Source organism: Pleuronectes platessa, chromosome 24, assembly GCF_947347685.1.
Source record: "Pleuronectes platessa chromosome 24, fPlePla1.1, whole genome shotgun sequence".
NCBI classification, from domain to species: Eukaryota; Metazoa; Chordata; class Actinopteri; order Pleuronectiformes; family Pleuronectidae; genus Pleuronectes; species Pleuronectes platessa.
The window spans coordinates 3,158,392-3,174,576 of NC_070649.1; the positions used below are offsets into that span (position 1 = coordinate 3,158,392).

The following is a 16,185-nucleotide window of genomic DNA, read 5'->3' on the forward strand; positions in this document are numbered from 1 at the left end:
TCGTCATTTATAATCACTTTTCGCCATCTGGTGGTTGATTAAAGCTACTGCAAGTGCAAAATAAATGACGCTTTTCATATACTACTACTACTACTGCACTACTAATACTTCTACTATTAATGTTACTACTACTACAACTACTACTACTACTACTGCTTCTACAACTACTACTACTACTAATAAGTGACAAACAGTAGTTATTTGAATTATCCACCAGGTGGCAGTCAAACATGAAAGGTGTACAGCGACCCTCAAAGTCCACATCGACAACGTAAAGGAGAAGAACTGTCGCAATCACTTCGACCATGTTTGATAAATGCTATAAACATTAATTTCACGTCTATTGAACACAGTTTGCAGTTTAATGTGATGCAACACACACACATGGGACTGCAATGTAGTTTAAAACAAGGGTGTGCTGATTAGTTTTCGTTAAATGTTTGTGTGTTGTCGCGGGGTAACATCCGGTTTGCCTACCAAATTAAAGGTTGGTCCAACGACGTGCATGCGAATGATTCGTACTAAATTACAGCAAATAATATCACTACAGATAGATCGGTCACATAATAACCGAGATATGCAGGTGAATCAAACAATAAACTTTTATTTTAGAGCGACATTACATTGTTTTCCAGCTGTTGCTCAATCTACGTTTAATACCAGTGATTTGATAAAAGAACACATTCTAAAATTATCTTACATCTCGTAGCCACTTTTCTGTCAATCCAGTTCATTACAAGTGTCTTTAATATTTTATTCAATATTTATGAAGCTTTTGATTCAGTTTAATATTCAAAATTAAAAAAAAAAAAGTCACTCCTGCGTTTCTTCCGTTTCACCACCAGAGGGTGCCTCAACAAAAAAAATCACAATTAATCTTATCTCTAGTTTTATCTTATTTTACATCTCGTAACCACTTTTCTGTCAATCCAGTTGATGTAAAAGTCTCCCTGATATTTTATTCATATTTTTTTATGAGGTTTCGGATTCAGTTTTATCTTTAAAATGAGAATAACATGTTAGTCCTGCACTTTCACCTCTTCACCACCAGAGGATGCTTCAACAAAAGATCACAATTCATCATATTTTTAGTTTTATCTTATTTTACATCTCCTAGCCACTTCTCTGGTAATCCAGTTTATAAGAAAGTGTCCCTTATATTGTATCCATATTTTTTTATGAAGCTTCGGATTCATTTTTAATTTAAAATTAGAAAAACATGTCAGTCCTGCGTTTCCTCCTTTTCACCACCAGAGGGTGCTTCAACAAAAATCACAATTTATCATATCTCTAGTTTTATTTTATTTTACATCTCGCAACCACTTGTTTGTCAATCCAGTTTATGAAAAAGTGTTCCTTATATCGTAGCCATATTTTTTTATAAAGCTTCGGGTTTAGTTTTATATTTAAAATTAGAAAAAAATGTCAGTCCTGCGTTTCTTCCTTTTCACCACCAGAGGATGCTTCAACAAAACAATCACAATTCATCATATTTCTAGTTTTATCTTATCTCACATTATGTAGCCACTTTTCTGTGAATCCAGTTTATGAACATGAAGTTTCCTACTATTCTATAATTTTTTTTATGAAGCTTTAGATTCAGTTTTTTATATTTAAAATTACAACTCCAAAAGGGCCTCCCACTGCTCGGTGCTCGTAATAAAGTGTGTCTCTTTGCATTGAGGTGTTAGTTTGTTTAACATCTTTCCCGTCGGTCATTGCCGAGTGGACTCTTATTGTGAAGAAGTGGTCGGGACAGGAAGTAGCTGCGGGATGTTCCGCGCGCAGCTGATGTTTACGTTGACTTGACGCATTAGCCCCAGTGACGGTCGGTCTCTGCTGCTCAGGTGCGTGTTCCCCCCCACATCTAACCGGGTTTAACCCACTTTATACCTCGTATATGTGCTCAGGTGTGTGTGTGTGTGTTCATGTGAGACTTGTGTAGCCGGGTAGACTCCAGAGGCGTTTCTGTCACATGAGGAGGAGGAGGAGGAGGAGAGAGGAGAGGAAGGCTCAAAGAAAACCTGAAATAGGGCTTTTTTTTGACAGCTAGCATCTAAGCTAGCTTGTTCAGGTAAGGTCGTCTGTAGCCGTCACGTCAGCCGAGCTGTCACCGGCTCCTTGCTGCTTATTTGTGGCAGAAATACACACGGCTGTTGGTGTGTGTTGTTGCCGTGTAGTTAACACCCTCCACCGTCGGTCCGGTCCTGCAGCTGTAAGGGAGCAAGTCTACTGTTGTGTTGCTGCTGCTGCTGCTGCTGTTAACAACACAATCCTCCATGATATGTCATTCTGTGTGTTGTTGTCATCATCCGCAGTGGGAGTGTGTCCCTCCGAGAGGAAGAAGCCGAGCTGAAGAAGAGGAAGCTCGGGCCCAGCTGCTCCGACTCCCCTCTGGGGCTCTGCTGCTTTCCTCCGCCATGGAATAACATATTTGGGGGGAAAGTTTCTGCCTCAACACGTCAACCATCGCCCTTTTTCTGGATCTTTGAAGGAGAGTTACACTTGGACAGATATGCTGCTGATGATGATGATGATGATGATGAGCAGTGATGCCCAGCAGCAGAGGTTCAGCTCATGACTGGAGAGCATGAAGCAGCCAGGGAAGTGACCTCGGTGGACACTACAGGCCGTGGGTGCTCCGTGGCACAATGGCATCCAAGGAAAGACTATACGAGGTCTGGATGCTCTACTACACTAAGGTAAGGACACACACACACACACACACACACACACACACACACACACACACACACACACACACAATGGTGGAAAAATAGTTATCAACATAATCTCAACCATAAACACACTCTTAAGAATCATTGCCATCCCTAACATCGGCACCGGCCTCTAAAAATCCAGTTTTTGCCTTTGGCCCGAGGACTCATGCAGACATGTAAACTCCACAAAGAAACCAGGATTCAAACCTTCTTGCTGAGAGGCTGTAATACAGGATTATAAATGGATAACTCATTGAACCATAAAATCAGGTATTACATGTTTCTATGTAGCTCATAACAGCACTGACTAAACATCCCCAGTAACAGCAACATCTCATCATCTGTAATAAAAACATCCACACCAGTAGGGAAGCTGTGTGGACACGTACCACGATCTAATATGAGGATGGGGGGGGGGCACTGCTGCAAGGATAGTGTGTGGTTTTTGTGGTGCAGACGAATGAATGACTCTCTAGTAGAGACGGCAGCCCTTGAGTCAGCTGTTGGCTAGATTTAATTCACTGGGCGATGCAGCATGTTCGCAAACTTGGCCTCCAATCAAAACGGTCCGCCTGAGCCTCTCCTCACGTGAGCCAGGCTGCAGTCACACACTTTCTCCACACAGTAATCCCTCACAATCACACACACATAGAGTACACACCAAGCTGTTTCCTGTAAGTTTCGGATGTGATATTGAATAATCCACAGATGTTGACACAAATAGAATATCTAATTCCCATGTTGTGGGTGTTTTTGTGGGTTCAGAGGTTCTAGAAGTATTCAGGCACACTGCTGCTCGCACTGACTTGTCACAGTAACTTGCCAAAAGGCCGCCACTTGCTGCCAGCATACACATTGCATTTGCTCTAGTAGGAGTCTGTATTTGCATCGACTAAGCATTAAACTGCGACCAAGGATCATTTCATTCCCTCCTGGCTCTAAGCCAAGGTCCACAGGGCCAGTATTTCTCTTTGCATGAGGCAAAAAGAAGCTGAGAGAGAAGCATTTCAAATATATATGTATGCGGCAGAATGTGTCTCCGTCCCGGAGCAGCTGAAATGTCAGGTGTGGCTGGCGGAGCGTCTCTCTTCTATGTGTGTGTATGTGTGTGTTGCCAGGATATGTTGCCTGTGAGCAGAAACCTGCAGACATATATCAGATGAGGAATATCTCTATGTGAGCCCTGAGACCCCCTGGATCCCACCAAAGGGTTAATGGTTCTATATACAACCTCATGGCTTCACATCCCCTTCTTAACTGTGCGTGAGGAATCAAGACGCCATCTATTTAACAACACATGTAATCTACCTACATTATCCAGGGTTTACAACACTGAATGTTGTTGGCATTTGGGTGGTAAAATTAAATTGATGCACATTTCAGTCCGAATAGAACCATAGTACTGCAGCTTTGAACATGGAAGTAGACATGGAAAGTGTTTTATTCTCTCCTTCCCCTCATGTCCTCTGTCTGTGTAATGATTGACAACAATAGAGACATGACTGCCTGTAATGTCAGAGGCTAACGCCGGAGCTCTTCCCCCGAGGAGGAGTCAGGTCAGATGTGTGCTGTTGACAGTAGAGGCTGGCTGTTTTAGAACTAGCTCATCCTGTTCTAACAACACAACACCAGCAGCCATATCCCACCTTAGTTATTCCATATCTCTGTGGATCACCTTTGTGCACCTGATTATCATTGGCTTCAGCTCGTGGGCTTGTTCTTAAACAGATGTGTGACGCTTGTGAGGAGTAATTCTGCTAAAAGTTGTGTTTCAAGTCAGAAGAGGCAACTGGTCAATATGTTGTTGGGTGAGGGTCAATACACAGGAAAATGTACATAGCAAGTGGGAGGCAGGACCCTCCTGTTTTTATTTACAGCACATCAACACTGGCATAGTCGAATCTCAGTCTCTTTTCAAGTGGACACCATTCCGAGGGTTTATAATGTGAGAATTTAAACAATTGCAGTGGCTAAGCTTCTTGGAGCTGTAGAGGGCTGAGGGGTGACTGCCGATGCCTAAGACAGTTACATAACAAGCGATCCTCTTAGCTGCCTGTCACTGTGTTGTCCTCCGAGCAGAGGGAAACCGCTGGTTGCTGCTGGTGCACAGTGGCAACAACACAACCCTGCAGCAGCTCTCCTCCCTGTTTCACCAGTATAAGGGCTTGTCAGAGAAAGTGGAGGCTTTAACTGACTCCTCCTGAATAATGCCAGTTACTCTCTTAAAGCCTTCTCGTCTGCTGCAGAAAAGCCCCTTTAATGCCCAACCACAGGGAACACGCCTCAACAGACACTGGGAGTCCTTTCGACCTCCAGTGGGAATCCAGTTTCGTAATTTTGGTGGAGAAATCTGCACCTTTAAAAAAAAAAAAAAAAAAAATTGTCACCAAACCAGTACTTTCTGGTTGAAGATTCACAGAAACAGTCATCCTGTCTGAGTTCACCCCACCCCGACCAACAGCAATTTGCATAAACATACTGCACTGAATGGGAGTCATGATTTAGTGAGAGGATTGGCAAAAGAGCAGCAAAAGGAAAATAGACGGGGGGAGAGGGGGAAGGGAAGTGGAAATAAAAGTAAGAGTTGAGCAGGAAATAATGGACAAGGAGAAAGTGCCAAAGTTTCACATATTTGTACAAGTATATAATATATTATGTAAGTAGATTACTTGGGTCTCTGTCTGGCTTTGCTGCTCGTTTGCTTGTTATGGTCTAATTTCTGCATAAATGTGCACACACACACACACACACACGCTCACACACATGCATCTGTCTTTACACAAGCCACACAAGCTACACACTTTCAGGAACTGGTTTATGTGCTGGTATGCAAAGTTTGTCCCCTCAGGTTAGCTTTCCTTTTCGCTGGTTCTCCCTGCAGTCTATGCTTCTCCTTTTCCTCTGTGCTATGTATATCTCTGGAATAACAGTGATGTCAGTGATATTGTGTGTCAGACATGCTTCATTTTACTTGCACCCCTCCTACCCAGTGTCTATATATACACCCCCAGCAGTGACGTCACGGCCCGAGGAGTTGTCACTGACTAGCGGGCTGTGATGGTGCAGGAACGGAAAGACCACAGACCTCTTTAAAAAAACCAACAGGGAGTGGACCTTTCTTGGACGTTTTTTTTAAGTGACTCCATGCCTCTTCTAAAAGCCAGGTCACCCACAGCCACCCAAACTAAGCGAGTAGCCATCCGACCAGTTGTCGCACCATGCCTGTCTGGAAAGTTGGAGCTTGTCTGGCTGCCAACTTCTGCAACAGCACTGTGTATACAAGCATTTTATCTAACCATAATAGATCAAATAAATCAAATTGTGTCCTTTTCAGTTTGTTGTAAAAACTACTGGTGTTGACTTTCCTCTGAAAGTAATGACATATTAAGGCGGTTAATATATTAAGGGTGTTTTTGCAATAACTGTTTTATTTAAAGTAGTAATTATTGTTTTTATTGTAGGGGTTTAAGACGTGGCTGACTTTAGTATAATGTGGTTTCCTGTCACTTACTCTCAACCTCTTGGTTTCTTTAGGCAGTAAAAAATTATTTTGCCCAGTGGAACCTTCATTTATAGTCCATGTGGATTATCTCCTAACAGGCACTTATTGCAATACATATGTGGCCACATTGTTTACATCTGGTGATCGTATGTGTCAGATCAGTTTCCCACCTGTCTAGTATGATGTTTAGTTAGTTCCCTTATTATTAGTTTTTATCTCTTGCTATGACGCAGTGCTGGCAACATGCTGTTAGTCGGAAGGTTATTATATCACAGAGCGGGTCAGCACATATCTCATGTTTTTCAGAGTGTGCGTCTCTCATATCTAAATGCGTTAGAGCTGTCTAAAGACATTGATCCCAACCAGCACTCTCAGGGCAGCTTCCCTTCTGTGGGTCAATGAGGATCACCGGTTCCTGAATGAAGTTCATTGATCTGTGTTGACTTTTGTTATGGAGTAGAAAATAAATAATACTGTATATACATCGGAGAGGCATGTGATCCTCTCGTAGGAATTGTGTGTTTTTTTCCATACACAGTGGGACACTAGATGATTGTGTGAGTTGTTTTTGCGTCAGGACTCCTACTTGTACATTAGGGTCATTATGTCTGGCCACTGATGAAGGCCAAGGATAAGCAGAGCCATGTAGAGCAGGGTGTGTCCCTGCCTGCCACAGTCCAAACACTCAATGGGCATCTGTGCTCTGGAGCTGCTGCCTAAAAAGAGGACATTCTTTCTGACACACACACACACACACACACACACACACACACACACACACACACACACACACACACACACACACACACACACACACACACACACAAGGCAAACGAGTTTTCCTCAAAGTTTTCTCGATGCATATTCTACTGTGAATTTTTTGGGTGAGTTTGGATGTAATAAATATTTGTTGCAATAAAAACAGGGGGAAGCATCGTGATTGACAGTTGAGACTGACTCATGTCTAGTCGAGCACGTGTATCGGTGGGACCTTGCTAGTGATCGCTTCTTTACAGACTCTGGCTCCAAGGCAGCTTTCATATCAGGGATGTTTTGGCTTCATTTCTGGATAGTGGGAGGAAGTCGAGATGCGTCGTCCATCTTTATTTACAGTGTATGGAGTGAAGCTGCAGGCTCAAATCCTCATGCAGTTTTCATCCACAGTAACATCCACATGAATATGTATGACAATTGACTATCCCTGAAGTTAAATAACAGCTGCGGCAGCATCCATAAACATTTTTGTCTCCTCATAGTCAGTGATTCATGCAGGTCTTTAAAGTAACACAGGAAAAAGAAGCACACAAAGGCAACATGTCATGTGCTCTCAACAGAAAGTGCTATTCACACGTGGCTGTTGTTTATTCCATTCAGATGTCTCTCTCCCTCTTTTCTTCTGTCTCTCATCTCTGTTTCTCTCTGACTCACACACACACACACACACACACACACACACACACACACACACACACACACACAATCGGCCAACGTCTCAATAATGTTCTGATGACTTCACAAGGAACTGCAGAGAAGCTGGTTTCCTGCTTCATTCTGGCTGGTTCCCACTCTGACACGCAGACAGAAGCAGTCAGCCTCTCAATTCCTACTCCCACTCTTTAGCCACATGGCACAGCTATCCTAAGAACCCCTTAGGATAACCCTAACCCTCATTTTCTATTCATTTTCAAGCTCTGATCTGCACATCCTTTAGTTTTCAAGCAGAACAGACGGTGGCCATTTGTGCCAAATCTAGGCGGGATAACTTTATTATAGGGAAGACATAGCAACACTGATAATATAATAAAATACGTTAAAGCCAGATACAATCAAGAGAGGCCCATTAGAAACCCACTGTGAACATGAGCACTGTTATTTTGTCCTAATTTGCATTTTGTTCTCGTTCCCTGTGTTTGTTTCCTGGGGTAGCTTTAAAGCTGCTCCGCTTTATTTTCTGGTTATCTGAGCCTCAGGATAGGAGAGGTTATCTTATAATTTACTGCATATACTTTCTCTTTTGAGTGAATCCTAATGGTTTTAACTTTCCTCTAACTCCTGTGAGTTTCCAAAGTTTCTGTTATGGATGAATAGTCACGACAAAATAGCTTCAAGTTATAATTTGAATAATGGCTTCCATAACCAATACTGTTCAGACAATTCTACCAAAAGCACAATATACTGACTGGTGTTGTAATCTGCCCCAATCACCTCTTCAGCCCTCCTTGACCCAGATTGCTTATTGGCACCCTCCAGATGATCCCAGCAGGATCTGCAGTGGTTGTTTTGTGCAAGTGATTACTCCTGTATGATGAATTAAAGACCCCCAGTCCAAGCTGATTTATTCACACGTACTGCACCCTGGATTTTAGACATGCACTAGGCTCCAGGAATTGTGTGACAATTTGCTACTTTTCTCTGAGTGTCTGACAAGATAAATGGAGATAAGTTTGTCTGAATAATTTCTCTCAAAGAAAAATAACATGTGTAGCATGATCAAAGTCTAAGCTTCCCTCAGAACAATGACTATTGTTCATCCAGCTTTGTCTCTCTCTGTTCCTGCCGGTAAAACCGTCTACTCCCTAATCCAGGACATAGCAAATGTGTAGTTACTGCCTAAGTCATGTGTTGACAAGTGCGTGACATAGAGGTGACTCATTTCTGTGTACATTGTCCGTTAAAGCAATGATGCCGGTCATAAAAACGGAAACTATTCTAAACCATTTGTATTTTATTTACTTTATAGTCCCTACATCTTGCTTGTTGAGCAGTTTTGCAGTGAAGTCACGTGTGTTTGTAGTTCTTGTGTTTGTTTCTGACGTTTGAGGGGAATTTACACCAGCTTTACTGGGACCCTGCCGGCTGAGCCAGGCCAGCGCTCCTCTGTGGCGGATTTTGCCTTCTCATCCGTCTCTGGTTCCAGGAATTTAGGAAATGCAGATCAGCCGACTGCTAAACTCCCCCTGCCTCAGAATGTAGTCAGGCCTGTTTTCCACTCCCAACAGGTGCATGCTTTAGCTTCTGCTCCCTAGAAAGACGAGACACACACACACACCTGAGAAATGCCTGCTCTTTTGTGTTTCACATGCTTATGTAGTAGCTTCATAAACAACTGTATCCCAATTTCTTTCTCACTACTTTATTATTTGAGTCCTTTAAGCAGCGAAAACATGTCTTAAGCTTTATAGTAATTGTGTCATATCTATTGGCACTCATTCTAAATTACAGTGCGTCAAAAGCTTGTGGCTTATTGTTGTATAAGTATGGAAGTCACAGTGATTACGTATGTATGCATAATTAATGTAATCAAATTGTCTGCTGCCAACCATTTGTGTATTTTAACTTATTTTTTGAACAAATGCAACTAACCATTCTCTTCCTCTTAATTGCTCTTTACTCCTCCTTCTCTCTTTCTCTTATCTTCTCAGAGGGATCCTGACTACTTGAAGCTATGGTTGGAGATTTTCATCAGCTCCTATGAGCGATGCCTAGATGTGGACTTTGAAAAGCCACCTTCAAGGTAACCACTGGCAAACTGACCATATTCAATCATTTGAGGGTCATTATAAATGATAGAATCATGTTTATATCTGTATTAGTTAGATTAGTCATCTTTGCTCAAGCAAGAAATTCGGTTTGTTTTTTCAACTAATTGGGAAAATAAAATGCATCAGGTTGTATATGCAACAGAATTGAAGACTGAAACTGCACTGGTTGGATCTAACCAGCTGCATCTAATTTCTGCTATTTAGTCCCGTACTCTCACCTATGAAACCTTCTTACTCCATTTTCCCAATACATTTAACAATGCACCATTGTAGTTATGTGCCTAAGGTCATCCCTGGTAGTCTCAGACCTTCTTTTTCATCTATGCATCAACCACTGCGCGACCACATACTGTGAGACCTCCACAGCACAAACCTTGTAGCACGGCCATATCAGATGCTTCCGTGCAGAGCGGACACGTTAAGTTGCAGGTTATGCTTCAATATGTGTCGACATGGGAACATAAGAAAACCTGTGCATGTGGAGAAAGGTGAAGTCTGCTGATGTCTTGGAAGTGCTGCCAGCTGTGATTGCATGAAGGAGGGTCGTGTGAGGGTGAAGTGGGGCGGAGGAATATATCTCCTATCTGTTTAGCTTTTCATCTCTTTCTTTTCTCTCCCCCCTCCCTTGAGTCATTATCTCCCATTTCCTGCTTTCACTCCAGCTCCCTCCTTCATCCTACTTTCGCTTCTGCCACTTTACCTTTTGTCCCCCCCTCCACAGCTGCCACATCTCTCCTGCGCTCCCACTGACATTCATTGCATTGGTTTGGCTGCTCTCTCTCTCTCGATCTTTCTCTGTCACATGCTGTTTTTCCTTGAATACCTGCAGTTATGTGTGTGAAATTCAGTGAACACAGAGCAGGGTCTCTTCCTGCAGCAAGGCATCCATAATTAACCTCTTGATATAAGTATGGTGCAGTAGGGTTTCCTTCTCTCTAATGGAGATTCCTAGTCATCTTGCTTTGTTGATTGTGTCTATTTCTCCAGGCTAGAGGAGGTTCCCCCGGTTTTGACCCTCCTCCCAGACAACATACTACAGGTTGTGCGCCACCAGCTGCTGCAGTGTGTCCAGAAAGCCTCTGATGGCCTGGAGCCTGAACAACAAAACCTGGCTCTGCTGCTACTCAAGTTCCTGATCATCATCTGCAGGTGAGGAGAGTAAACATACACATAAGCTGCTTGCAGACATGCTCTGACGTCTGGAAAGTTTCCTGACATTTTCTGAAGGTGAGAGTGCAAATGTCAAGGTCAGTTGCTCTGGACATTTTCCAGAACCTTTCCTGAAAGACCCTCAGAGTAAGCTCTATTTGAAGAGATCCTATGAATCCTGTTTTTACTTCCTTTGTGTGTGTGTGTGTGTTTCTAAAAGGAACCTGTCCAACGTGGAGGAGATTGGCACTTGCTCTTACATCAATCACATCATCAACATGACAACACTCTACATTCAACAGGTCTGACTCTGCCCTATTTTTTACTCTAATTTCTAAATTTTCTTTTTCCCTGGCACAAACTTTTATTATGTTGTTGAATGACACATGTTTTTGTGTGTGTTGATGCAGCTCAAGAGCAAGACCAAAGAGAAGGAGATGGTGGACCAGAGTCAGGCGGAGGAGTTTGTCCGTCATGCGCTGGCATTCTGCGAAAGCCTCTACGACCCTTACCGCAACTGGAGGCATCGATCCTGCGGGTATAAACATCCACTAGAAAAGAATGCAAAAGCAGAATAAAATTTTCCTTTTCATCTGTTTTTTTGTTTCATGATTCTTTACGGTTTGTCCGTTTTTCTTCCAGGGAGCAGCTGGGTACAGTCGAGAGGAGCAGACAGAAGTACAAGGCAGCTCCACTCACTGTTGAGTTCGTTCCCTTCTTTTACCGTAAGTCTCTGGTTTTTCCCTCCACTTCTCACTCCTTCTTTTCCATGTAAAAACTCATGGGGCAGAGAGGGTCATCCATAACCAGAAGGTTCCTCCACTTTGCATTCTCCTCGGACCGGACCTTGAACCCAAAATTGGCCCTGATGGCTGTGCTGTCGATAAGACCAAGTGCTGTATAAATACTGGCCATTTACCATCTATGCTTCATACTTTACATTTAGTAGACATTTGGATATGGATGAGGAAACAGCCTTCTACATTATAAAAAAGCTAGTTATCACATAAGCTCCTCTTTCTCCATCTTTTTTATCTCCCATGCCGTCACTCGCTCCCTCTCTCCCTCTCCCTCCGCCTCCACCTCTTTCCTCTTCAGGTCCAGGTGAATCCACTCTTTGTGACCGTGTTCTGTTTGCAAGGCAGCGAGATGAGCCGATAGCGAATGGTGTCTGTCAAGGCACTCCAGCGGCCATTTTAAACAAACACTCCATTCTGCCCTGTGTGGCTGCTGCGGTTTCCCCTAGAGATTAACACCGAGTGTCAAACCTGACAGACTGTGTGTGTGTTTCTCCCCATGCATTTTCATACATTAATGTGTTACATGCAAATAGAAAGTGTGGGGGGAAAACTATAAATACAGAACACTTTTTTCCCCTAGTGTATGAGCTTAAAATGTTGTGGATTAAGTAAATCTAGTTTCGGCATGATAGGGATAAAGGAACCAGACATCACGGAGCCAAGATGTCAGGATTCTTCTCACAAATTGAACCTGTTGACAGATGAGTTAATGGATGACTGGGACCACACTGACCCAGAGGTCACTGGCAGGACCGGCACATGCCTGCACTGTGTGTGCTAACTGTCTTATCTGGTATCACTGAGCTTCCGTGCACGAGCGTGTGTATCGATGAGACAGAGAAGATAAAGGCGTGTCTGTTTTGTTTATAGACAGAAGTGCAGGGACCGTAGTTGGGAATAGTTTGGCTTTGTGGTTAAGTTGTATTTGCATGGCTGATATATGTTTGTGTGTGTCCTCTTCCCAGAGTGCTTCCAGGAAAGCGAGCACCTGAAGGAGAGTCTGAAATGCTGCCTGCTGCACTTGTTTGGAGCTGTAGTAGCTGGTGATCAGGTAAGCATCTGGATAAACTGGAGGTCAGTGTTTACCTCACATGATAATGGCTTGATTCAAATCCAGCTGGTAATGGATTTGTTTGGAAAGTGTTCAAACATGATACCACATTCATTCAGTCAAAGTAAAGCTGCTGACTCAGGCTTTGAGTTTCTTTGGCCACAAATTACCCATCCATCCATTTTCTATACAGCTTATTTATACAAGTTGCAAGGGGGCTGCTCTGGCTTCTGTTACTCTAAGAAAAAAATAGTTCCAGCATGTTCTTTCCATCAAACCACAACTTCCCAATTTAGATTTCTGTTTGTGTGCGCAATAAACAAACGGGATACAGCATGTAGTTTAGTTTCTACTTTTTAGCATTATCCTCTCTCCAAACAGCAAATAGAGGAAGTAAAGTATTTAGTATGAAACTTTTATTTATAATGTGCAGTACCTTTTGCCTCTATTGTCAGATATGCTTTAATAAATCTTTGGCTCACTATACAATGGCTGTACCCTTTCCGCTCCTCTCAACTCCCGTACCTCACTTTGTTTCCCTCCCTCCACAACTTTGTCCCTGGCAGAGGAATGCTCTGCTTGCCATCTCTCCGGCCACCATGGAGGTGTTAATGCGGGTGCTGGCCGATTGCTCCATGGGTAGCTGCCCCTCAGACGAGGGCGAGGACTGGGACAGTGAGGCCCCCGACCGAAAGGCCCTGCTGACTCTTGGCTGCCTGCGAGAGGTTGTACAGCGCCTCCTGGCCTCCAGCTCTGATCAGCGGCAGGTGGAAATCGCCTCAGTCCTTGAAAACTACTTCAAGGTGCTCAACTCAGACCCAGCAGCTGTGGTTGCAGCTCTACAGCAGCAGCAGCAGGCCAAGGGCAGAGTGCAAACACTGGGCCGTCACTGGGAGAGCCGATTTGTGGCGCTGCAAGTGAACATGCTTGGTAGGGAATTAATAATGGTGACTTTCATCTAAACTTTTATGATATTAAGTCTATGCTGTTGACCTGTTCCTTTTTGTTGAGTCTATTTGCAAAGATTGAAGCTGGTTTTAGTTAATTTGCTTCATTCCACCATCTGATTTTATATCTGTGCTTATTTTTTTCTCTCTCTGTGTTTTACTTCCTCTCTCCACCTGTCTCTTTGTTGATCTGCCTGTCTGTCATTCCTGTTGTCTCTTAGACACTATCAGGGACATGTTCCTGTGTTCAGACAGGCCAGTTCTACAAGCCATCTTCCTCAACAGTAACTGTTTCGAGCATCTGACACGACTGCTGCAGAACAGCAAGGTAACTGCACAACTCTCTTTTTTATTGAACCTGAATACACAGGGATGTGTATGGCTGGATCTTTTTTTTTTTTTTTTATTTCTTCTGAAAAATTTGTTGTCGTTTTTTTTATCAGCCAAATCAAATATTAACTTATTAGTAGCACTTGAAAATATCTTGTTTCTGATATTACAAAAGAAAGGACGTCTGCTTCCCCCCGCCTCCTTATGACAGCAATAAATATGGACATGGTCAGATCGAGTAACTGACTTTGACCCCCATTCAGACCTGGTATCAACAACTCACCTGAGTGATCTGAGCTCAGATGTGAAGATGCATTGAGGATGATTTGAGATCTGATCACTCAGACCTCATTTGGAGGTGGTCTGGTCTCTACATGTGGCCACATTTTTTGCCTTTTAGCGTTTTAGTTGACGTCCTCTGCGCCGCTACAGTTTCACAATAAGACCAAAGTCATTTCACACTTCTATGTGTTGTGCCCTTTAACTGAATAATTTATGGCCATATCCACAATATTAACACTGACCGCCACATATTGATTTTTATCAAATGGGTAAAATCTTATTTCATTCCGAAGCTATGCAAATTGATTCAGTCAGCCCTCGGCTGCGCTCTCTCTCTCTCTACCTATCTCTCACAGCGACTCACAGACACACACATTGACAGCAGACCTATAAACTCAGGTCTTTGCAAAAAGAATAAACCTAAGTATTTATTTGCATATAGATCGAGGAAGTGAGATCCGATGACAAGTGGTCACAGGAGAAGAAATATTGTATTGTCAGTGTGACAAGATCTCTCAGGAGGGATATTAATACCAGGGCCATTAGGGCTGATGGTGCACTTAAAGGTGCATTTGGTTTAACAAGTCTCTTTCAGCTCCAATACAGTGCCCCAATCTTAAAAAGATCTGATGTCATTAAATTAACTGGCGTGAAAAGGTTCTTAGCTGTACGTCATGTTTAGTATTTCTTAAAGTGTGAGAATGAGCATTTTATTCCCACATTGCATGGTAACCTCCCAACAGCAAGGCTGGATCACCAACACGCCTCCTCACAGTGACCCTGCTGAGGGTCATGGCTGTAAACCTTAACCGCTCACCCTCTCCTCCACTTCCAACATCTCTCCTCCCACTGCACCTTCCTCTTGTCTCTTCCTTGTCTCCATTTTCTTTGTCTATCAACCTCCCTACATTGCTATCTTGACATGTTGCCTGTTGTGTGTGTGTGTCAGCTGGTTAATGCTAGGTGCACGGCGGCAGACAAGGACCAGAAAGATATTACCAACAACAGGTTACTGACAGCAGAGAGGGACACTCAGGTACCGCCGAGAAAGCCCCCACCCCACCTCACCTGAACCCCTCACTATCCATCCACCTGCCCCTCACCCTCTACTGCTGCCAAGTCCCTCTACCTTGACCTCACTACAGCAACAAAGCCTCTCCACAGCAGGAAACTCGCACTGCTACATGTAATTGGGTCACATTTTTAATAGAAAAAAGATTATCCACTCATTGAAGCACGGAATTTTCATAGTTGAGCTGAGCCATCCTGACGCTGTAAACTCCTCTTATTTGATTATTTAGGCTCTGTTCTATCAAGTGCAGCAAGTTGGAGAGTAGCTTGAAAGATGCGAGATAACAAGGTGGTCTTTAACCAGCTCAAAACCTCACAGTGCCTGTCTGATACACCTAAGGACTTTTTTATGAATGGTGCCATGTCAACTTGTCAGCTGTCACTGAATCATCTCATGTGCACAGAAAGGTCACTTGTTGCCCTCAGAGTAGACCAGCTTTCCTTCTACTCTTTGTACCTCCTACTCACAGAGCCACCTTTTATAAGGTATAATCCTTTCCATTGATGTGGATAATAGGAATACAGGTGGACAAACCTGCATGAAGACACACACACACACACACACGCATCAATGTGCCTTTTGTTGTAGAGCAGCTGTAATCCGATGCAGCGGCAGATGCGGCTGCTTCCTGCTTGGTGCGTTAATCAGGCATCAAGTCTTTTTCATTCCAGAGAGAGAGACAATTAAATCTCAGACACTACAGCAGCTATTTAATTAAAAACACCCGACACAAATTCAAACACTGCAATTAACCCAAGTTACTAAATTGTCTTGCTGTGGAGAGACGAGC

General features: G+C 43.2%; 1 protein-coding gene across 2 annotated transcripts in view; it reads left to right on the forward strand.

Annotated features, from left to right (window-relative positions):
• The first annotated feature begins 1,749 nt into the window (after positions 1-1,749).
• nbeal1 (neurobeachin-like 1) overlaps positions 1,750-16,185 on the forward strand; it is a 35,092-nt gene continuing 20,656 nt past the window's right edge. Inside the window, exons 1-11 of one of the 2 annotated variants that reach the window (XM_053416839.1) lie at positions 1,750-1,847; positions 2,319-2,702; positions 9,645-9,736; positions 10,752-10,913; positions 11,134-11,215; positions 11,324-11,451; positions 11,556-11,638; positions 12,679-12,764; positions 13,331-13,694; positions 13,933-14,039; positions 15,273-15,359. In XM_053416839.1, the coding sequence (XP_053272814.1) occupies positions 2,652-2,702; positions 9,645-9,736; positions 10,752-10,913; positions 11,134-11,215; positions 11,324-11,451; positions 11,556-11,638; positions 12,679-12,764; positions 13,331-13,694; positions 13,933-14,039; positions 15,273-15,359 (1,242 nt within the window). In that variant the 5' untranslated portion in view covers positions 1,750-1,847; positions 2,319-2,651. The remainder of the gene's footprint in view (positions 1,848-2,318; positions 2,703-9,644; positions 9,737-10,751; positions 10,914-11,133; positions 11,216-11,323; positions 11,452-11,555; positions 11,639-12,678; positions 12,765-13,330; positions 13,695-13,932; positions 14,040-15,272; positions 15,360-16,185) is intronic. The other variant, XM_053416840.1, reaches the window with a different exon arrangement.